Source organism: Euleptes europaea, chromosome 3, assembly GCF_029931775.1.
Source record: "Euleptes europaea isolate rEulEur1 chromosome 3, rEulEur1.hap1, whole genome shotgun sequence".
In the NCBI taxonomy this organism is placed as follows: domain Eukaryota; kingdom Metazoa; phylum Chordata; class Lepidosauria; order Squamata; family Sphaerodactylidae; genus Euleptes; species Euleptes europaea.
The window spans coordinates 6,831,816-6,855,170 of record NC_079314.1 but is presented as its reverse complement, the minus strand read 5'-3'; the positions used below and the strand labels follow the sequence as shown (position 1 = coordinate 6,855,170).

Below are 23,355 nucleotides of genomic sequence, written 5' to 3'. Positions count from 1 at the left end.
AGTCTGTCTTTGTCCATCCAGCTGTTTGCAGCTGTCCCATGCAAGGGTCTACTCTTGAGCAGTGGAGAAAGCAGGAGTTGATCATCGTCCTAGCTTAGACGTGACCCAACCAGTTCTGAGCACCTCTCCCTTTGGGGGCCAACTATGCCATGCTGATTCCATGCCTGGTACTGAGGCTCAGACTCCCCTTAGAATGGCAGTGACAATGAGGCAGCTTTGGCCAAGCTTGGCAGGCCCTGAACCTGACCTTTTTGCGTGCTGGAAGGTGGATTGTTGATGAAGAAGCCAGTGGAAGTCTACTCAGAGAGCCAGTGTGGTGTAGTGGTTTGGAGCGGTGGACTCTAATCTGGAGAACTGGATTTGATTCCTCACTCCTTCACATGAGCGGTGAACTTTAATCTGGTGAACTGGTTGGTTTCCCCACTCTTACACATGAAGCCAGCTGGGTGACCTTGGGCCAGTCACTGTTCTCTCCAAATTCTCTCTGCCCCACCTACCTCACAAGTTGTCTGTTGTGGGGAGGGGAAGGGAAGGCGATTATATGCTGCTTTGAGACTCCTTAAAGGTTGAGAAAAAGCGGGCTGTCTTCTTCTCCTCTTCCTCCTCCTCCTGCTGCTGCTGTGATTTTTACCAATTCCTCCATTGCTTGCTGGCTGGCTGAGATGCCACTCCAGCTAGTGCTGCTGCCAACCATCCCTTTCTGCCTAGCCTGTCTGTGGCATCTCTATTGCCATTCACAACACCAGTGAATTCGGTGCAGCAGTGTAGTGGTACAAGTGAGTGGGGAGACCCAGGTTCAAATCCCCACCCAGTTTCAAAACTCTTGCTAGCCGCACTCTATCTCCCTCTCACCCCCGCCCAGTCTACTTTGGAGGGTTCTTATGAGGATGATACCGGGGGAGAAGAGACCTTATATGCTGTCCCCAGCTTCTTGGAAGATGGTGGTATAAAACACCAATACTGATGTCATAAAAAAAAATCTCAGAGATAATAAAGGGCTGCACCAGTCACCAAGAGATAAAAAATAAGGCCAAGGCCGATGGTGCAAGTAAAGTAAAATATATATTTTACCACTCAGCTAAAAATTCCCCTCTATGTTTTGCCAACTCCTATTGATTTTGTCCTCTTGCTGAAGGAACAGTGAAAGACTAACAGATCCCCCAGAAGAAGGCTGCTGGCAATTGGGGGCCCAAGCATAAAACAACTTCGTCCGTGACTGTTGTCTTTGAGAAAGAGATGCTGGTTGGTTTTTTAATCCAGGGAAAGGGGAGGGTTTGCTCTGTGGTCAGGCAGAGGGCACGTGGGTGCCAAGTACTTGCCCAAGATAAGCCCAGTGCCCTGGGCCATAGCTACTAAGTCAGTTAGTGGGGAGCAACCAGAATTTCCTTGTATTTTCCCCATTTCATTCCAGACTCCTGGATTTTACCTCTAAGGCTCCAGAAGGTGGTGGTGGGCACACAGACATGCTGGCAGGTGCCCTGGTACCCATGGGATCCATGTGGGGGGGGGCATGTAGCGGAGCTAGATGGGCCTTGGCTGTGAACTGGTACAGCCGTTCTCAGGCAGTTGTGAAATGGTAGCAGAGGTGAGATGAATGTGGATCAGGAAAAGGCCAGTCCAGAGAAAGAAGAGCTTGCCAAAGGTCAGAGTAGGGTTGCCAACTTCCAGTTGGTGGCTGGAGATCTCCTGCTGTTATAGCTAATCTTCAGGTGACAGAGATCAGTCCCCCTGGAGAAAAAGGCTGCTTTGGCAATTGCACTGTATGGTATTGAGTCCCTCCCCTCTCCAAACCCGCCCCCACCCCCAAAATCTCCAGGTATTTCCCAACCCAGAGCTGGCAACCCTAGGTCAGAGGGATGCCGGTCTTCAGGAAGCGCTTGGAGATCCCCTGGAATTACAACTGGTATGCAGACTACACAGATCAGTTCCGAGAAAATGGTTGCTTTGGAGGGTGGACTCTATAGCATTATACGCTGCTGAGGACCCTCCCCTCCCCAAACATTGCCCTCCCCAGATCCACCCCCCAAATCTCCAGGAATTGCCCCACCCAGCACTAGCAACCCTACACAGGGATGTGAAGGAGGAAATGCGAAAGAAGCCCTTCATAGGGCTGTTTTCTTTTCCTTTCATATCTTCTCCTTGGAATCGGTTCATTGCTGCCATTGGGGGTTCCACTGGGCTGTGGTTAGAGTGTTGGACTCGTACTGGGGAAATCTGGGCTCCCATCCCTCCTGTGCTATGAAGCTTGCGGTGTGACCTTGGGCCATAACCTTGTGGTGCTGTGTCGGAGAGGGAGACACACAGGATGGCACCCTAAGCAGGTTTTTAAAAACTTACTAATTAATCCCCTCCCCACTTTTAAACAGTACTACCCAAAATGGCCTGTCTTACAGAGTGTGGGGAGAGGGGACATGACACGTGTGGCTGGGACGCTCAGGTTCAGATGAGACCTTGAGCATAATTTATTCTCTGGATTTTGTGCCGCTTGCGTGTAATATGTACCATCCATGCCTTGGCTGACGGCTTTTGTTGTGGGATAGCAAGGCTCAGGTGGGCATGGTACCCTTCTGCTGATTATGGCTAATGAACAGGATAGCAGAAGCAAAGAACCAATTGGTGCAAGGGAAATAATATTTTAATAAGTTCTGTAACCCCAATGAGTTTCGTGTCAGCTTCTTCAGGAGGATCTTTTTCTACTTCAGCTTCCTATGCAAGCAATAAAGCAAAAGATCCCCCTAAAGAAGGTTACATGAAACATGTTGAGGTTACAGAACTTATTAAAACATTATTTCTCTTACACCAATTGGTTCTTTGCTTTGGTTTTGGTTTGGTGTTGCCCCCCTCTATTTCTTCCTTTAATGAACAGGATAGAATCATAGAGTTGGAAGGGGCTGTACAGGCCTTCTGGTTCAACCCCCTGCTCAATGGAGGATCAACCGAGGGCATCCCTGACAAGTGTTCGGCCAGCCGCCGCTTGAAGACTGCCACCACCTTCCTGGGCAGCCAATTCCACTGCTGAACTACTCTCACTGTAAATCATTTTTTCCTAATATTCCTCCCATAATTGAAACCCATTGTTGCGAGTCCTGTCCTCTGCCGCCAGCAGCATTTACTTTGCTACTCATGGGCATAGTAAGTGTCCAACCTCTACCTTTCAGGGCCCTGCGGCTCAACTGTGTGCTTCTTATTTACCAGGGACAGTCCCTGTTTCCTTCTACCTCTTCCTTCTAAACCGCTGGCCCTCGTTTTGCATTTTGGTAAGACTGTTGTGATGCTTCAGTTCAAAGCTCAGAGTGGGGAGCCGATCTATCAAGTATCACTGCATGCGCAGGGACACAAAGATGACGCAAAGGTGCTGAGATGCATTTTGAACCGGTGATAAACAAGTGCAGGACAATTCTGGTCTCTCTTTCTGGCTTTTGGAAGCCAGGCTGTGGAAAAGGGAAGTAATGTAGCATCCAAAAAAACACCAAAAAAGATGCTGGTAGTGGTGGTGGGGAACTTGGGTGGGATATGAGAGTTGGAGTACTAGAAATGTACTACTGGTTTGGTCTGTGCAGTGTTGGAGAGTACAGCTGAATAGCCAGAAAGGTTGATTGATTGACAGGTACATGGCCATGAATCTGATAGGGGACCATGTGGTCTCCAGCCTCAGAAGAAAACAAAGCTAATCAACATCGGGTCCTGCCATTGGCGGGCAGTATGAAGACTCGGGATTGGGAAGAGCTGGTATAACTAACCGCCATCTGGCCTTGGCTGTTCCACAGAACTGGTTCTTCCACACTTTAGGCTTTTAACTGGCTGAAGCCCCAACCCCAGTTCTGGATTTTAAGGACCTTGAGCAAAGAACATGCCATCCACGTCTAAGACAGAGGGACAACATATCCTTGTCACAGACTCTGTTTTGCCAATTTGTAAAATGGGTATTTTAAGAATCTACCTTAACTTGCCGAACAGTACTCCCCCTTTCTAAAGTGGTGGGGCAAATAAATGAAGCCAGCATTGTGAATGCTCTCAGGGCAGTGCCAGAGCTAGGACTAGGGTTGACAACCTCCAGGTGCTAGCTGGAGATCTCCTGCTATTACAACTGATCTCCAGCCAATAGAGATCAGTTCACCTGGAGAAAATGGCCACTTTGGCCATTGGACTCTGTGGCACTGAAGTCCCTCCCCTCCCCAAACCCTGCCCTCCTCAGGCTCTGCCCCCAAAACCTCCCACCGGTTGCAAAGAAGGACCTGGCAACGCTAACTTTATGGCATCATACCCTGCTGAAGTCCCTCCCCTCCTCAAACCCTGCCCTCCCCAGGCTCCAGCTCCAGGAATTTCCCAACCCCAAGGTGGCAACAGATCTGCAGCAAGAGCATACCTAACCCCTTTGTTTGCCAACTTCCAGGTGAGGCCTGGAGATCTCCTGGAATTACAACTGATCTCCAAGCTACAAAGATTAGTTTCCATGGAGAAAACAGCTGCTTTGGAGAGTGGATTCTATGGTATTATACCCCACTGAGGTCCGCCCCAAACTCCACCCTCCCCGGGCTCCACCCCCACATCTCCAGGAATTTCCTAACCTGGAGTTGGCAACCCTAGGAAGCGTCTTGTGCAGGCCTCTTTAGTGTGAGTCTGAAGGTCTGTACCTGCTAAAAAAAATGGTCTTTGGCTCCTCCCCGGCTGGTTTGGTTGTTCCCATACTGGGAACAACGCTAAGGAAACTGGGTCAGATATTCTAAGTTTCTGAATCACACTGACCTTGGCGCTAAAGGTGTGTGAGAAACGGAAGGATTAAGCCACAAGGCACAGGTGAGCCACCCCCCAAAGGGTGTAGAGACGGGCCCAATTCAAGCTCCAAGCAAAGTATGCAATTCAAGCTCTTTTGCTCCCTTCTGTGGTGCTCGGTCTGTGCCAAGCCCCTGTGGCACTGCATTCACACGGGCTCAGGAGGGGGCAATAATACCCCAGAGCCCACCCTCCAAAGCGGCCGTTTTCTCCAGGGGAATGGATTTCTGTTGTCAGGGGATCAGCTGTAATTCAGGAAGATCTCCCAGCCCCACCTAAAGATTGACAACCCTGGGGAAGGGATACGCGACTGAGTTGATCAGAAGGAGCTTCAGGATACACAAAAGGAAACACTTCACATCATTGCTCATTAACATGGGATTTACTACAAGAGTGTGGTAACGGCCAGTAACTTAGACAGTTTTTTAGAAAAGGAATTGCTGAAATTCATGGACTTTATTGTTCCGTTTATGAAAAAGTTTATATCCCACCTTTCCTCTTGGCTCATTCGGCTCTCTTGGTGGCTGTTAGTCCTGAAACGTAAATAGAGCATCCATGTTCAGGAGCATTATACCTCTGAGTCCTAGATGCTGGGAACAACTGGGGGCAGCTATCATGTTGATGCAAAATAAAGTAGAAGTCCAGTGGCAACTTAAAAGACTAGCAACGTTTATTTCAATATGAGCTTTCCTGAGTCACACCGCTCACTTCCTCAGATGACATATCCCGTCCATGCTTTGGTCGGGCTTTGGAAAGTCTTGCTGTGAGTGGGCTGAAGGAAGAGGCAGTGAGAGTAATTAGGGTTGCCAACCTTCAGGTGGTGGCTGGAGATCTCCTGCTATTACAATTGATTTCCAGGTGACAGAGATCAATTCCCCTAGAGAAAATGGCTGCTTTCAAGATTGGACTCTATGGCATAGTGCCCCATTGAAGTCCCTCGCTTCCCCAAACCCCACCCTCCTCAGGTTCCACCCCCAAAATCTCCAAGTATTTTCCAACCTGGCTGACAACCCTAAATTCAGGGTAGGGTTAAGATTCCTGGGTTGTAGCGGAGGTAGGGTTGCCAGCTCCGGGCTGGAAAATACCAGGAGGTTTGGGGGCAGGGCCTGAGGACAGCAGGTTTTGGGGAGGGGAGGGGCTTCAATGAGGTATAATTTTATTTATTTATTTATTTATTTATTTATGCATCTGTAGCCCGCCCTCATTCATCTATAGCCCTTCACAATATTAAAATTCAGAAAAACATACTTTAAAATTACATACTCCAACCAATACAATAAATACAATAAAGCAAGATGGCATTAGTTTTTACGAAACACAGGCACTGGAGAAACCTGGCCAGTCAGTGGACCCCCACCCCCAAACCAAGTTGTGGGGAGAGGACAGGGAGGCCAGCAATGATGGTAATGGAAGAGAAGAACTTGTGGCTGCCCTCAGTTGTTGGCCTGGTGGAACAGTTCCGTTTTGCAGGCCCCGTGGAACTCATTTAGGTCCCGCAGGGCCCTGGTGTTACTCCACCAGGCTGGAGCCCGGGCCGAAAAAGCCCTGGCCCTTGTTGAGGACAGCTGCACATTCCGTGGTCCAGGGACCACCACTCAGTTATCATTCATACAGCGTCAAGCTCTCTGGGTGGGGGGCATACCAGGAGAGGCGGTCCTGTAGGTACGAAAGTCCTAGGCCATGTAAGGCTTTAAAGGTCAAAACCAGTACCTTGAACCTGATCCAATACTCCAGCTGGAGCCAGTGCAGTTGCCATAGAGTGCACTTTTCAAAGCGGCCATTTTCTCCAGGGGAACTGATCTCTATCACCTGGAGATGAGTTGTAATAGCGGGAGATCTCCAGCCACCACCTGGAGGTTGGCAACCTTAGGGAGGACTGGAGAAGCGCTTTCCTCCAAGGGGGCTGTGCTTCTCTTTGCTGATCAGCTTGAGCTCTATTGCAGGTTGCTAATGAATTAACTGGTTTAATCTACTCACACGGGAGTTCTTTTAAGTGGATTTACCCACAAGATCCTTTGGGTTTACAAAAATCATGGTGAGCAACAGATGGAGGTGCCAGGAGGAGACAGAGGTGCCCGGAGATGCTACCGACCCTCTCCCCATACCTTTTGTCTTGTGGGGATTTCTTATTTTGAAATGTGTCAAATGGTCCAGGGTCACACAAAGCCTAGTTAGTTAGCTCTGGCCTGTTCCAATATCCCAGCGAACAAACAGCGCAATCTTAAAAATAGTTTCCTTGGACTAAGTCCCATTGAATACACCTGAGTAGCAGACCTGCTTATGTTCACTCTCTTAGTTTAAGAACATAAGAACAGTCCAGCTGATCAGACCAGGGGTCCCCCTAGTCCAGCATCCTGTCTCTCACAGCAGCCAACCAGTTCCTCTGGAGGGCCAACCACAGGGCATAGAGGCCAAGGCCTTCCCCTGATGCTGCCTCCTGGCTCTGGGAATCAGAAGTTGACTGCCTCTGAACATGGAGGTTCCCTTTAGTCACCATGGCCAGTAGCCACTGATAGACCTCTCCCCCATGAGTTTGCTATGAAGCTGGCTTCTTCCAAGAACACAAGTTCTCGGAGTGCATGATCAAGGTTTTTTCTTTGGTCAGGAGGAAAGATGCAAGGCTTACTCTGTAGAAACCTTCCCAGCTACACAATCTTGCTAGTAACTAGCCAATACTGCTGATTTAAAACTGCTCTCAGTGTCAGGGGATCCCCCGCCAAAGAAATCTAGAATTTGTGGTTTCATGAGAGCGCTCAGAAATCTTCATTTGAGGTCCCCACCTGCTCTGCAGAACTCCCATTCTTGAGGTTCTTTGGTTGTAATGTGTGGCTGTTTAGTAGAGTTGGAAGTGGTTTAAATGCATAACAGAATCTGGATGCAACCACCTTGCAACCAAAGCGCCCGTCACACCACAAAATGGATATTGTGCTGGCTAGGGAGATGGGAATTTTTCTAATTGTGTTAAATAAATTCTTCCTTGAGCCTCCCCATTTTTCCGCTCACACGAGTAAGCTGCTTGCGCGAGCACTTATTTTTGCAGAGCAGCCAGACACAACAGCTTACATCTCGTTGTATGTAAAGTGCTGTCAAGTCACAGCCAACTTACAGTGATGCCAGCAGCAAGGGGCTTTCAAGGCTAGTAAGAAGCACAGGGGGTTTGCCATCGCCTTCTTCTGCAAAGTCTTCCTTGGAGGTCTCCCTTCCAAGTACTGACCCTGCTTAGCTTCTGAGATCGGGCTATCCCATACCATTCCACATCCCATAAAATATCTTTGTGTGTGTGTGTGTGTGTGTGTGTGTGTCAAATGCTGTCAAGTCTCTTTCAACTCATGGCAACCCTATGAATCAGTGTCCTCCAAAACGTCCTATCGCTAACAGCCTTGCTCAGGTCTTGCAAACTGAGGGCCATGGCTTCCTTTATAGACAGGGTTGATAACCTCCAGGTAGTAGCTGGAGATCTCCTGCTATTACAACTGATCTCCAGTTGATAGAGGTCAGTTCACCTGGAGAAAATGGCCGCTTTGGCAATTGGAGTCTATGGCATTATAGTCCCCACCTTCCTCAGCCTCCGCCCCAAAAATCTCCATGTATTTCCCAACCCAGAGCTGGCAACCCTATTTATAGAGTCAATCCATCTCATGTTAGGTCTTCCTCTTTTCTTGCTGCCTTCGACTTTTCCTTTTCCAGTGAGTCTTCTCTTTTCATAATTTGACCAAAGTACAATAGCCTTGGTTTAGTCATTTTAGCTTCTAGGAAGAGTTTGGGCTTGATTTGATCTAGAACCCACTGATCTGTCTTTTTGGTGGCCCATGGTATCCATAAAACCTCCAACACCACATTTCAAAAGAATCTACTTTCTTCCTGTCAGCTTTCTTGATTCCCCATACATAGTAAAGGGGAATACTATTGCATGAATTAACTTGATCTTGGTTGCCAGTGACACATCCTTAACACTAAAGAATCTTTTCTAGCTCCTTCATGGCTGCCCTTTCCAGTCTCAGTCTCCTTTGGATTTCTTGGTTGCAGTCAACTGCGATAAAAAAGAGCTGGCAGATAAAAAGTTAAAACTCATAGGAGGTTACAAACAATCTTCAATCCAGGGATGGATTGGCCGTTCAACTTACCGAGGAAGATCCTGGTGGACCACTGCTCTGGAGGGCCACTGGGACCCGGAACAAGTGAAGCTAAACCGCAGAAATGCTGGCCACGCCACTGGGGATGCTGGTTGAGTCTGGGCTGAGCAAGCTGCGACTGGGTAGTGATGTTGCTGGGACCGCTCAACTCAGAATGCCCCTTGGCCATTTTAATGTCCTCATTTCTAGGGTGCTGTCAAAATAATACTGTCTTTTCCAACTTTTTGCAAGCCACCATGATGGAGGCTGTTAGGCAAACGTCTTGAGGGTGGATGCTCCATAATCTTGGTGCCACCACTGAAAAGACCCTGTCACGTGTTGCTACCTGTTGAAAGGGCACAGCGCAAAGCTCACTAGGTGATCTCAGGGTCTGAATAGGTTCATATTGGAGAAAGTGGCCAGCATGGTGTAATGGTTTGGAGCAGCGGATTCTAATCTGGTGAACTAATCTGGGCCACTAGAACAAGGGCTACCCCGCCCCCCCCCCCAAAGCGTGAAAGAAATTTCTCAGGGTCCTGCACGTGAGAGAACTCAATCTTCTGCTCCCCAAGTTAGGAAGAGGCATGTTCTGGTAATTGGGGATTCCCTACTGAGAGGGGTAGAGTCTAAAGTATGCCGACCAGACTTGTCATCTCGAGAGGTCTGCTGTCTACCAGGTGCATGCATCCAGGATGTGACAGAAAGGGTAGGAAGACTCATCAAGCCCACAGATTATTTCTTGCTCATTCATGTGGGAACAAATGATATTGCCCAACACAGCCCTTAACATATTAAAAGAGACTATGCAGCTCTAGGTAAGAAGGTGCAAGACCTGGGGGCTTAGGTTGTGTTTTCATCAGTTCTGCCTGTCGAAGGTCATGGCTTAGGAAGTGCTCCTTCCCTGGAGGTTTTTAAGCAGAGGCTAGATAGCCATCTGTCAGCAATGCTGAGGAAATTGTAAGCTGGTTTGATTCTCCTTAAAAGGTAGAGCAAATCAGCATATAAAAATCCACTCTTCTTCTTTTTGAGGAGAACAATTTGCTCAGGTTTATGAATAAATTTTCCAAGCAGTACACATTGCAGTAGCTGGGGAGGAGAAGAGACGAAGCCAGGCCTGAATGTTTCTTCAAGTAGCTGTGGTCAGCCAAAAGCACAGAAGAGTGAATTGCTTTGAGCAGTTGTGTGGAATAAGCCTTCTATTATCATATATCATTTATTAAGCATTGGCAGCATTAAAAGTCCTGAATTGAGAAGCCCAGGGAGACTATGGCTTGAATATTTGCTTGGGAATTACACCACTTTCCGAATAAATACCCCGAAGCTACCAAGGGGATCTCCCTTCAGAGGTTCTGGGGAAAGCCACCTTCTCCACAGTATGAGGGGATGTGCTTATGTTGAAGAAGTTGGCGATAGACAGGGAAAAAAATGTACATTTTGTGTGAAGGCAGAATCATGCTCTCGAACAAAATTCTATTCAGCAAGCTTCTAGTTGTTTTGGCAAAATGTGTTGGGGTGGGGAAGGGAACGGCACGTGTTGAAAGAAAGAAGGCACAAGGGTGAGTTTGGTAGAAATCCAGTCCTCGCGTTTTCTTTGCCACCTCCCTGCTTTCAGTTGCTCTGAAGGATAAGAAGACCCTGTAATAGTCACGAGGCAGTTCTGACCCAGTAATAAAAACGGGCATTATGCTTTCTCCGCAAAGGTTTGGAAGCCCGGGTTCTGCCCCGCTGCCGGTGATGATGGCCTGGCTGTCATTTGTTAGGTGTGTATGTGGGGGGATGAGATTCGGATCTGTGCACTGGGTGAGGGGGCTGTAACTCTTTCTTTGTGCACTGTTTTCCTGATCTCAGTTGCCACCACCAGCTGCATTTTTTGCCCTATGGGGCACAAATAGCAGCTCTATGTGTGTGTGGGGGTGTGGGGGTGTTGCATTGGGGGAAATGTCCTGGGGAAAAGGATTAACCCCCTAATCTGAGTCACAGTATTTGTGCACACCCTTCTGCGGCTGCTTTTAGCCTTTGGTACATCTTGTCATAGGACAGACACATGTGGACTCACCTTTTATTTACTGGTTTGATCTTTTCTTTAAAACATATATTGAAAATCCTGCTTCTTCCACCACCCATGGTGTCTTGAAGTAGCTTATGAGGGAAGCAATGAAAAAAACAGAAATAACCTTGTCACAAATAGAAGGCAACTAAAAGAAACCTAGGTAAGTATTGCCTTGACCTGGATGGCTAAGGCTAGCCCCATCTCCTCTGATCTGAGAAGCTAAGCAGGGTCGGCCCTGGTTAGTACTTGGATGGAAGACCACCAAGGACGTCTAGGGGTGCTATGCAGAGGCAAGCAAAGGCAAACCACCTCTGTTTGTCTCTACCCTAACCTAGATGACCCAGGCTGGCCAGATCTCATCAGATTTCGGGAGCTAAGCAGGGCCCTGGTTAGTACTTGGATGGGAGACTAACAAGGAATACCAGGGTTGCTACACAGAGGCAGGCAATGGCAAAGCACCTCTGAACGTCTCATGCCTTGGAAAACCTATGGAGTTGCCATAAGTTGGCTGTGACTTGACAGCACTTTCTACTACCACCACATAAGTGTCAAAACCAGCCTGTCTCATACCCAGCATACAGGCCAGTTGATGGCCAGGCGCCCACAAGAAATGATTTTGTAGTCTGGTTTGAATGTCAGTCATCTTTTAAGGAGGGAGAAATTTGGGGGTTGCTATTTTAGCTTTGGTTTTAGCTGGGGGCGTTCAACTTTTATTTTAAGCCTCCTGGAACCACAAGGAAAGGTAGGATATATATGTTCTAATAAATAAATATCTCGAAATAAGCAGAGCCTCCCATTCATGTCAATGGGGCTGGCCTGGGAGAATGGCCCCACATAATTTATCAGAGGTTGGGTAGATTTTCCATCTTGAAAGCCAAACTCATGGGTCGGCCTTCCGAAATGGTGGCAAAGAGGTGTCTTATCCTAGCCTGGATTCTAGGCCACCGTTGATGGAGCCCCAGTGAACAGTTCGGGGCCTTGTGTGATGGCTTCATTCCAAAAAAAGAATGAGAGAGAGAGAAAGATCTGTTTTCTTCCTCGGAGGGCTTTGATGCCATACCCTGGGGGACCGTTACAATCTGGACGCAGCAGCGGGCCCAAATCGCTTATCACAAAAGCTTCTCTCCAGCTTCGCCATTGACATTTCCCTCAGCAGGGGATTCAGAGCAGAAGTAGGTCAGGCCTGAGTCTCGAGTGAGTAAGCCGTGTGCCACGGCGGCCCAACCCCTCCGCCAAGGCCAGATAAAAATAGGTGCTCTTGTTTCATGGGCAAAGGAGGAAGTCGCTTGTTATGTAGCCGGGGAAGAAGTTAAGTCGCTCTTGTGAGGTCGGGTTATCAGCTGTCGCTGCCACATTGGGGAACAAACCAAACCTATTTCTAGATGCCCTGTATTTTTTGTATTGAAGTTCTGAGATTCTGGCATTCAGCATTGACCATAAGTGGTTCTGTTTATTGGGTATGGGAATCATAATTTTTGAGCAAACGATGAGACCAAAGAATGACTGTGGTGCCGTGGTTGGAGAGTGTCAAATAAGGACCTGGATTCAAATCCCCACTTAGCTGTGACCGCCCCCCATTGGGTCATCCTGGGTCACAGACATGCTCTCAGCCTAACAAGTGAGGAGTAGTGGTTAGTGTGTTGGACTAGGGTTCAAATCCCCATTCAGGCATAAAGCTCACTGGGTGACCTTTGGCCAGTCACATTCTCTCAGCTTAACTTACCTCACAGGATTGTTGTGAAGACAAAATGAGGGAAAGGGGAACCACGTACACTGCCCTTAGATCCTTGGAGGGCAGACAGGATAAAAATGTAAGAGATACTGTCCAAGAGTGGGCATCTAGTTACCTCTGAAAGTTTGCAAGGAAGCTACCAAGGTGACGGCTGCTCCTGGTGCCATTTGTTCCCGGGTGTCTGGTGCCCTGAAATATACTGCATCTGAACATGGAGGCTCCCTTTCATTCTGTCTTGGAGTGGTGAAAGGACTTCCACCGGTGCCATCCAAGTGTCTGCCGTTATGAAGACCCACCTAAGAATGGTTTGAAATTTTCTCTAATCTAAGAATAAACACAAGCAGAGCATTTTGTGTCTGCTAAGTGAGTGAGCGCTTATCAAATCCTCTGGCATGAGAAAAAGAGAAGAGCCATAACTGCACACCTTGTTTTGTAAAGCTTTCTTTAGAAGATGGGGGGCAAGAATATGTTATGGCGGAGTTGATTTGTGATGCGGCCAGCCAGTTCCAGACCAGGGTTGTTCCTAGGCAGATGTGCATGGCTACTTGAGGTGGCTGGTGAAACTGGAGTTCTTGTCTGCACCCTTTGAATATGCACAAAAATGCACACTAGCACATTACCCTATATCAGCATGGAGAGCCGACGTGGTGTGGTGGTTAGAGTGTCAGATGAAGACAGGGGAGTGGTGGCAGTGGAAAGTGCCGTCAAGTTGCAGCTGGGCCTCGTAGGGTTTTCAAGGCAAGAGACATTTAGAGGTTGACAAATTGGGAAAATGTGGTTTAGCTCCTGTTACTCTTAGGTGGGTCTGTAACTGGTTGACAGTTCACACCCAAAGACTGCTTATTAATGGTTCCTCATCCACTTGGAGAGGAGTGACTAGTGGAGTGCCTCAGGGATCTGTGCTGGGCTCTGTGTTGTTCAACATCTTTATAAATGATTTGGATGAAGGAACAGAGGGGATGCTTATTAAATTTGCAGATGATACTAAATTGGGAGGGGTAGCAAATACGGTAGAAGACAGAGCCAGGATACAGGATGATCTTGACAGGCTGGAGAATTGGGCTAAAACTAATAAAATGTACTTCAACAAAGATAAATGTAAATTCTGCATTTAGGTAGGAAAAATCAAATGCGTAATTAGAGGATGGGGGAGACTTGTCTGAGCAGTAGGGTGTTCGAAAAAGATCTTGGGGTCTTAGTAGACCAATCACTGAACATGAGTCAGCAGTGTAATGCGGTAGCTAAAAAGGCAAATGCGATCTTGGGCTGTATCAATAGAAGTATAGTGTCCAGATCACTCGAAGTGATGGTATCGCTTTACTCTGCTCTGGTTAGACCTCACCTAGAGTATTGTGTTCAGTTTTTGGTGCCCCGCAATTTAAGAAAGATGTAGACAAGCTGGAATGTGTCCAGAGGAGGGCAACAACCAGAACCAATGGGTTGAAATTAAATCAAAAGAGTTTCCATCTAGACATTAGGAAGAACTTTCTGACAGAACGGTTCCTCAGTAGAACAGGCTTCCTCAGGAGGTGGTAAGCTCTCCTTCCCTGGAGGTTTTTAAGAAGAGGCTAGATGGCCGTCTGGTCAGCAATGCTATGACCTTAGGCAGATCATGAGAGGGAGGGCATCTTGGCCATCTTCTGGGCATTAATGGTCACTGGGAGTGTGAGGGGAGGTAGTTGTGAATTTCCTGCATTGTGCAGGGAGTTGGACTAGATGACCCTGGTGGTCCCCTCCAACTCTATGATTCTAGGTGTTTTGCCATTGCCTGCTCTGCATAGTGACCCTGGACTTCCTTTGGTGGTCTCCCATCCAAGTATTAACCAGGAGTGACCTTGCTTAGCTTCCAAGATCTGATGAGATCCAACTAGCCTGGGCCATCCAGTTCAGAGCTGAGACAAACAGAGGTGGTTTGCCATTGTCTACCTCTGGGTGGCAATCCCAGACTTCCTTGGCGGTCTCCCATCCAAATACTACCCTGGGCCAACCCTGCTTCGTTTCCAAGCCAAGGTCTAACGAGACTGGGCTAGCCGGGGCCATCCAGGATGACTGGGGTTCAAATTGCCACTTGTCTACAGAGTGTGCTGGGTGACCTTGGGCCTGTCAGTCTCTCAGCTACCAGGACCGTGAGGATGAAATGGGGAAGGAAGAACGACGGGTGCCACCCTGTGTGTCGTGGAGGAAGGGCAAGTTGTACCAGACAGATAGACAGGAGTCCGGCAGCCACCCTAAACAGCAAGTAAAAACTCAGTGGCAAGAGCTGGATGCAGAAATCCGTGCCCTTGTGTGGCGGGGGAATGCCAGTCTACCTAGGGTTGCCAACCTCCAGGTGGGGTCTGGCGATCTCCCAGAATTTCAAATGATCTCCTGATGACAGTGATCCGTTCCCTTGGAAAAAGTGGCTGCTTTGTAGGGTGGACTCTAGGGACCCCACTGAAGTCCCTCCCCTCCTCAAACACCTCCTTCCCCAGGCTCCACCCACAATCTCCAGGAATTTTTAAAGCCAAAGTTGGCAACTCTAAGTCTAGATCTTGGAGCTATTCTGACTTTTCTCCTGACTGTTCTGTGCCCACTTTTGCGGAAAGGCAGAATCGGATCCCACAGATCCATTGTGTTAGCAGTGACAATTTTCTCAGCTGGAAGAGCCTTCTTCTAGAGAAAAGAGACTCTTCTGGCAGAATGCATCTGTGGGATCTAACCTGTAGTATCTAAAAGTATTAAATCAACCCAAGAAGTCTTCTGCTCCATGTGTCTCACATAAATAAATGCGGATAAAGATAATTGCATCTTCATATTTTTTTCTCATTAAGATGTTCATTTATTTATTTAGTTAGTTTTGTATCCCGCCCTCATTCCCCAGCCGAAGCCGAGCTCAGGGCGGCTCACAACATGGAACAAATTCAATAAAACAGTATAAAATACAATAAACCCCCAGAAAATTACATAGTAGTAATATTCAATAATTTAACAATTAAAATAACTGATGGCGCTCATAGAAAACATAGGCGTCGCTGCAGCAGGGCCTGCAGGCAACCAGGGCCCCCATAAATTTAAGAAACATAAGAGGCTGGGGGGTAGGGAGGCCAGGATTGATGATAAAACCATAGCTGTCCTCAACTATAGGCCTGGTGGAATAACTCCATCTTGCAGGCCCTGCGGAATTGTTTGAGATCCTGCAGGGCCCTAGTTTTGATGGAAAGGGACTTCCACCAGGCTGGAGCCATGGCTGAGAAAGCCCTGGTCGAGGACAGCTGGACACTTTTCGGGCCGGGACCCCCAGGAGAGAATTTAGAAGAAAGATACTCCAAGTGAGGACAGGCTTTCACCCTCCCCCACCCAGCATGGCTATTTTGCATTCAACCTCTAATCAGGCAGAAATGCAGCCATTTTGCTGCTTCTGCTGGGCGGGGGAAGGAAATGACAAAAATTGACATGCTGGAAGCCTTGACGCTGGCCCTGTTCCCAGTCCTGAGATTTTGCTGGCATCGTCTCTATGCACTGTCAAAGCTACATTGAAATCCCAAGGCCTCGGGGAGGTTGCATCTGCTCACTCCCAAGAAAAAAAATTCTCCTGGGGAGGACCAAGCTGTCCCCCCCAGATATAAATTCTCTCTCTTCCATCTGATGTTCCGCGCTCTCTCTTTTACCTTTCCTCTCCACTCCCCTTCCTTTTTGTCCAGCTCGTCTTTTTAGTTTGGAAGCCGAGGACAGGAGCCTGCATCTCCCAACCCGTGCGAGGTGCCGCTGCCCTGCTGTTTGCAAGGCAAGAGATGGCTGTCATAAATTTTGGCAGCCCAAAGGGCTGGAATCACACTCCTGGTTAGAAATGAAAATTCTCAGGGTGCGGCAGAAGCACTCTGAGAGGAGATGGTGGTGGGAATTGCCTTCAAGTCGCAGCCAACTTATGGCAGCCCTGTAGGGTTTTCCAAGCAAGAGACCATAGGCAGTTTGTCATTGCCTGCTTCTGTGTAGTGACCCAGGACTTCCTTGGTGGTCTCCGATCCAATTACTGACCAGGGTCTGACCTGCTTAGCTTCTGAGATCTGATGAGATCGAGCTAGACTGGGCTATCCAGGCCAACCCTGGAGATAGGTCACCATAAAGCACACGGCAGTTTTATTTCTGAATGGTATCCTTTTCTGAAGATATCCTTGTCCCTACAAGATTTCATACATATTTCATCCAATCGAGAGCACTGGAAACTTGCTTGCGCGGAGTGGTGGTGGTGGTGGTGGTGGTGAGGGGATGAAATGACAACTGGAATTCTGAGGCATCTAAAATGGGCTGGGCAGATTTAGGGAGGTGCAGGAATTGGGGGTTGCGACAAGGCTGGTGTCTTGGCATATATGTGTTTGTGTCAGATTGGATTTATTGACAACAATAAACACCTGCCCAGAACACCTATGGGGGAGGGGGGGCGCCGCCTTTGCTGGCTTCCAGGCAGCTGGGACCCTTCTGCCCCCTTTGTGGTGGCCTGCCACAAGCTGATCTGGGCCAGGTCTGATTTTCATTATGAACAGGTGTTTCTGGGATGGAATGCTATTTTCCTGCAATTGCTCTGGTCCAGATGGTCGTGAGACTCCACCCCAGTTCTCGCCTGGTGCGGGATTTCAATGACGCCACATCACCTCCATTTCTGCTCCTCTCTTTCAGAGGATGGCGAGTATTTCCTGAAGGTCCTGATCCCCAGCTATGCTGCTGGATCCATCATTGGCAAAGGAGGCCAAACCATTGTGCAGCTGCAGAAGGAAACGGGAGCCACCATCAAACTGTCCAAATCCAAGGACTTCTATCCAGGTGAGTCTGGACCAACAAAGACACCGTTTGGGAGCGAGTTGAGTGGGAAAGGGCCTGACCGTGGATGTAGACCCCTAGTGCTAAAGCATCCTTTCCCGGGCGGCCTTCCAAACCCAGAGCCTGGGAAATGCTGACACGTGCCTGTCCCTGGTTGATGAATGTGCAGACTCGCTCCTCTGAAAAGGATTTGCACTTAGGGTGGAGATTTGGAAGTTCTGCTTGTGCTATTAGGCCTGCGACTAATATCAGTCACACATATTTATTTATTTGTTTACATGATTTATAGTCTGCCTTTCTCACAGGGACTCAGGGCAGTTTACACGGAGTGAGTCGGTAAAATCAACAAAAGGGGACATTCAATAAACAATGTGATGGGATTGTAGAAGTCTGGAACCAACCAGAAATCTTACAAGACAGAACTCAAGCATCGCATAATCATTAACATGACACATTAAGATGTACAAAAATTATGTAATAGGATCCTACTTGCAGTATGCAGCAGTATAGACCACAGTCCCTAATCCTTGATCCAAGAAACTTTGTGAATCATTCTAGGCAGGGCACCCCTCTTACCTGTGCAAAAAGGCCCTCCTGAATAATTCAGTTTTGCATAGTTTGCAGAAAGCCAGGAGAGCGGGAGCCTCCTTGGACGGCCCATTCCACAAGGTGGGGCCCACAGTGGAGAAGACACGTGCATGGGCAGTAGTTGATTTTCCCATTTGGAGGGCGGCACCTGGGGAAGGCCCTGCTCAGAGGAGCGAAGCTGTCACAGCAGAGCATAGGAGGAGAGGCGGCCCTGCAGATAAGAGGGACCAAAGTCATGTGATAGTCAATACCTTGAACTGAGCCCAGTAACAAAGGGGCCGCCAATGGAGCATCTGCAGAATGGGAGTACAGGTTATCCCATGGCACGGGGTGCAGCCATTGAGCCGGTGTGTTTGTGAACCTGTACTGGAGCTGGACACAGTGGGAAACTTGGGCAGATTGGGATTATCAAATGCCCCAGGACCCAGGATGATCCAGCAACTGGTGTTGCCACAGACCTGCTTGTCTCAGACCAGGCTGAGGCTACTGGAGGTGATGACAGGGGCTGTAGGGCACTGGGAGGGGCCATGGCTCAGTGGTAGCACATCTGCTTGGCATGCAGAAGGTCCCAGGTTCAATCCCCAGCATCTCCAGTTGAAAGGCTCAAGTAGTAGGTAATATGGAAGACCTCTCTCTGCCTGAGACCCTGGACACCCACTGCCAATCTGAGTAGGCAATACGGGCCTTGCTGGACCAAGGGTCTGATTCAGTATCAGGGAGCTTTGTGCATATGTCCTCACCAGTGGCAGGAAATAGTGGCCAAGTGGCCCACCCACTATTTCCTGCCACTGGTGAGGACATATGCACAAAGCTCCCTGATACTGAATCAGACCACTGGTCTCTTTCCTGCCACTGGTGAGGACTGAGTCCTGTGGACGTGGCCCTGTTGGTTGTGTAGGAGGATGGCTTGGACAACTGGGGAAAGCTTATAGCCATTTGTGGGGCTTTAATTATACCTTTTATGTAGCAGGGTTTTAAGGTACACTGGTTTGCACCTAGGGTTGTCAGGTCCCCCCTCTCCTCTGGCGGGAGGTTTTTGGAGTGGGGATGGAGTGGTGATCCCACGGGCGTGGCTGCACACAGCACAATTACATCACTTCCAGGTTTACCCCCAGAAGCACCTCATCGCAGTGGGATGCTTTAGCACTCAAACCCTAAAGTGTCCCGGCCCAATGCGGCGCTTCTGGGGGTAAACCCAAAAGCAATGTAATTGAGTTGCACGCGGCCCCTGCTCCGAGCCAGCCAATCCAATCAATTGCCCACAAATCCAAGCAACCTGGCAACCCTTTTGCACCCCAGGAAGGTGGCAAATTATAAATCCTTATTATAAGTAATAATGCGTTCCTTGGCTTTCCCCGCCTCCATTTCTTTTAGGCCTTTCCTTTTGTTAGTGTATGTCCTGCTCTTCTCCCGCCTCCCTGATGTTCAGAGCAGGGAGAACGGACCCTGCCCCACTGGACAACCCTGCCTGTCCTGCCTTCCCATCATCCCAAACGGTTCCCTCTCTGGGCTCAGCCCTGGGATGAGAGGGCATCCATGGATCGCCTCGGCTGGAGTCTGGGGAGGGTGGGGGGGGGAGAGGGCAGCTGCCTGCCTCAGCCTTTCCTCTCCCATCATCCCAGTGGCGACTGAAGGGCAGACAAAGCCCTCACGGGGCAGCCCCTGCTAAGCGGCTTTCCTTCCACATCCTCCACTCTTGATTGCGGGATTATGGGCCTGGCTGTCAAATCCTCACCACTGCAAAAGGATTGGGGGAGAGAGAGGGAGGGACCCCCCCCCCAAGACTGCATTGCCATGGCAATGGGGAGCAGGTGCGTTGTTTATTTGTGATTACTGAGAAGATCCCTGTTCATTCCCCTTTCTATGGCAGTGGTAGAAGAAATGCATTCAGAATTCAGCGGTCATCCTGTCTTGCAGTGCAGACTAGCATTCTCTTCTTTTTTTAATCTCTGAGTGTGGGTTAGGCCACATATCCCAGATGGCCCCCTTTACCTTCTCTGGGAGTGAATCCAGAATCACTGTCACCCCCGGTCCTATTCTCACACTCACAGGGAACCAGAGCTGCTTTGTGATGATGGGGACATTGCTTCTTGGGGGGAGGGGAACAGTCCAGGGTTGCCAGGTCTACCTCCGGCGGGATGTTTCTGGGGTGAAGCCTGAGGAGGGCAGGGTTTGGGGAGGGGAGAGACTTCAATGCCCCAGAGCCCAATGGCCAAAGTGGCCATTTTCTCCAGATGAAGTGATCTCTATCGGCTGGAGATCAGTTGTAATAGCAGGAGATCTCCAGCTAGTACCTGGAGGTTGGCAACCCTAGAACAGTCCCACACCAAAGTTTCTTGCAGCCGGCCCTCCAAGCTTCATTTGAGGCAGTGCTTGGTCCCCAAACTGGTTGTCAGTGCAAAGAAAATATAGCCCTGGCATATGCAGAGAAGTGGCAGGACCTCTGACCATATGCAGAGTGCCCCATACCACTGGTAGCACCCATAAATCTGCAGGGATACCAGGAGCCACTAAGAACTGAGCCCTGTCCCATTGGCATGCACATGTTCTTATTAGCGACTAGGTCAGGATATAGCTTTAAAACACATTTCAGAGCATCTGTGTCTCAGAGATTGTGTGTGTGTGAAGTGCTGTCAAGTTGCAGCCGACTTATGGCGACCCCTTTTTGGGGGGTTTTCATGGCAAGAGACTCAGAGGTGGTTTGCCAGTGCCTTCCTCTGCACAGCAACCCCGGACTTCCTTGGTGGTCTCCCATCCAAATACTAACCAGGGCTGACCCTGCTTAGCTTCTGAGATCTGATGAGATCAGGCTAGCCTGGGCCATCCAGGTCAGGGCGTCTCAGAGATTAAGCACAGGGAATACCTGAAAAGGTCGATGGCTGTACCCTCACTCTTTGAGAAGCATAATTCTGGGCCCTTTCCTGTCATCTTAGTACTGCGTGTGGCTGTTCACAGAACACAAGGTCCCTGCCCCAGTTTGCTTACAGTGTAACAGGTGTCATAATGAAAGGCTGCAGCTGAAGCCAAAACATAGATGTAAAGCCCAGTTTTGGTCAGTAGGGCTTCCTCTTGAAGAAAGTCCAGAAAGGGTGCTGCCTTAGAGCATCAGGGGACGCAGGACTCCTGGGTTCAGAGGAAGGGTTGGAGGCAGAGATAGAGTTGCCAGGCAGGGTTGCCAACCTCCAGGTGATGGCTGGAGATCTCCAGGGATTACAACTGATCTCCAGGCGACAGCAATCAGTTCACTTGAAGAAAATGGCTGCTTTGGAAGGTGGACTCTTATGACATTATACGCCATTGAAGTACCTCCCAACCCCAAACCCCACCTTTTTCAGGCTCCACCCCAGAATCTCCAGGTATTTCCCAACCTGGAGCTGCCAACCCTATTGCCAGGTTACCCCTGGTCATTGGCGGGGCGGGGGGGAGCACAGGGACAAAGTCACTCTAGATTTCATGTTCTGATGTGTGCCTCTGCAATCTCATATTGCCTCTTATTGCCTCTGCCCCAGATGTGCACAAAGCGATGGCAGGGAAGGGTCTCCTTTGGAAATGGGTTGCAGAAGCCGAACCGCAGCCTTGGATGTCCTGCAGCTGTTGAGGCTGTTGCTGTGCAAGGGTGGGGGCTGGTAAGGAAAGGAAGCAGGAAACCGTGGCTGGGCTGGCCGGCTGGGGAAACGGATTCAATGGCAGGAAATGCGCTTCCAGATAAGGTGGCCAGAGAAAGGCAAGCTGGACTCCCACCGAGTGACGTATCGGTCCCTGATCCAGACTGTGGATCTACTGGCTGCTTCTACCCCCTCTTCAAAGGTGGGGGTGGGGGACAGGAAAGGAACAGAGCACCCAGGCAGGGGAGAAGGGGCAGCATCCTTGTTCCTGAGAGGGTACAAGTTGGGTATATTCGGAAGGAAGTGGGTTCAGCTGCAGACCTGGGAGGCCTCGGGAAACGCGTCCTAGGAGGGGTACGCAGACACTCCGTGCTCAGTTGTCGAGGAAATAGGAATGTGTGCATAACCCTTGTTTCACCCTGTAAAAAACAAAGGAACAATGGAAAAGCCAGTTGGAAAACTAGGAGGGAAAGCAGAATAGAAATGAATACACAGGCAAGGCCCGAGTTTTACTGGCCCACCTGCTCCCACAAGACCTTGTAAGTAGGGTTCCACCTCCAGGGTGGGAAATGCCTGGAGATTTGTGGGCTGCAGCCTGAGGAGGGCAGGGGTTGGGGAGGGAAAGGGCTGCAGTGGGGTATAATGCCATCGAGCCCACCTTCCAAAGTGGCCATTTTCTCCAGGGGAACTGATCTCTGTCACCTGGAGATCAGTTGTAATAGTGAGAGATCACCAGCCGCTACTTGGTAGTTGGCAACCCTACTTGTAAGTCATGCGAAGCACACTGCTGGGAAGAGATGCAGATACTGAAAACTGGGCAGCTGGTTAAAGGCGCATGAGCCTGGTCTGCCACCAAAGGTGGCTACAGCAACCCTTGGGGAACTTTGTTTCTCTCACTGCATCCCCCCCCCCCCACAACCAATTTGGCCTAGTGTGGGGCTGGCAGCCATCTCAGCTAGCAGGAGGGACATTGGGAAGCCACGTGAGCTCTGGTAGCTGGCCTCTCCGTTCTGTGCCAGGCCCTGAGAGTGCTCCAGCTCCCTCCACTCCCTTTCCTCTTCACACAGCATTGAGGAACCTTTGGCTGGGCTGGGCTTATTGTTCCCTGGAAAACCAAAGCATGGTGAGTGATGGGTGGGTAAGCGGGCCATTGCTGTGGAATACTCAACTTGCTGCCACCCCTGTGGCCACAGTCAGAAGGTTAGGCCCCTGAAGGTATTGGGTTCTGGGCTGCTCAGAAGATTTGGAGTTTTGCAAAGCAGACAGAGACACCCTCTTAGTAGCCTTGTGATAGACAGCCCTGCTGGGTCAGATGGTCCAGAATCTCCCCCCACCACCACCCACATACACATCTGTGGCCACGGTTGCTCAACCCCGGAGTTCAAAGGTCTGTGCCTCCCGGACGCGGCAGTCCCCTTTGGCTTAGCATGGCTGCCGGCCCCTTGTGGAAATTCTGCCATGCACCTGCCTCTGGGGAACAGTCCAGCTGCTGATGAACAGCTGTTGAAAACAGCCACCCAGAAAGCCAATGGAAATGTTCCCCGTCCAGGTGCAAGGGGAAATAGGAGCTGGAATTTGCCAATATTAAAATCCTTGCTGCATTATAGAAGGGCAAGAGCAGGGGAATCTACTCTTTAGCTCCTCTGTGTGTGAATACGATAGGCTGGCTAACGGGTGTGAGCTTATGTTTGCATGAACCAT

General features: G+C 49.4%; 1 protein-coding gene across 1 annotated transcript in view; it reads left to right on the top strand.

Annotated features, from left to right (window-relative positions):
• Positions 1 to 23,355, top strand: part of NOVA2 (NOVA alternative splicing regulator 2) — a 43,912-nt gene that overhangs the window by 6,387 nt on the left and 14,170 nt on the right. Inside the window, exon 2 of the mRNA XM_056846093.1 lies at positions 17,321 to 17,464. Coding sequence (XP_056702071.1) covers positions 17,321 to 17,464 — 144 coding nt within the window. The remainder of the gene's footprint in view (positions 1 to 17,320; positions 17,465 to 23,355) is intronic.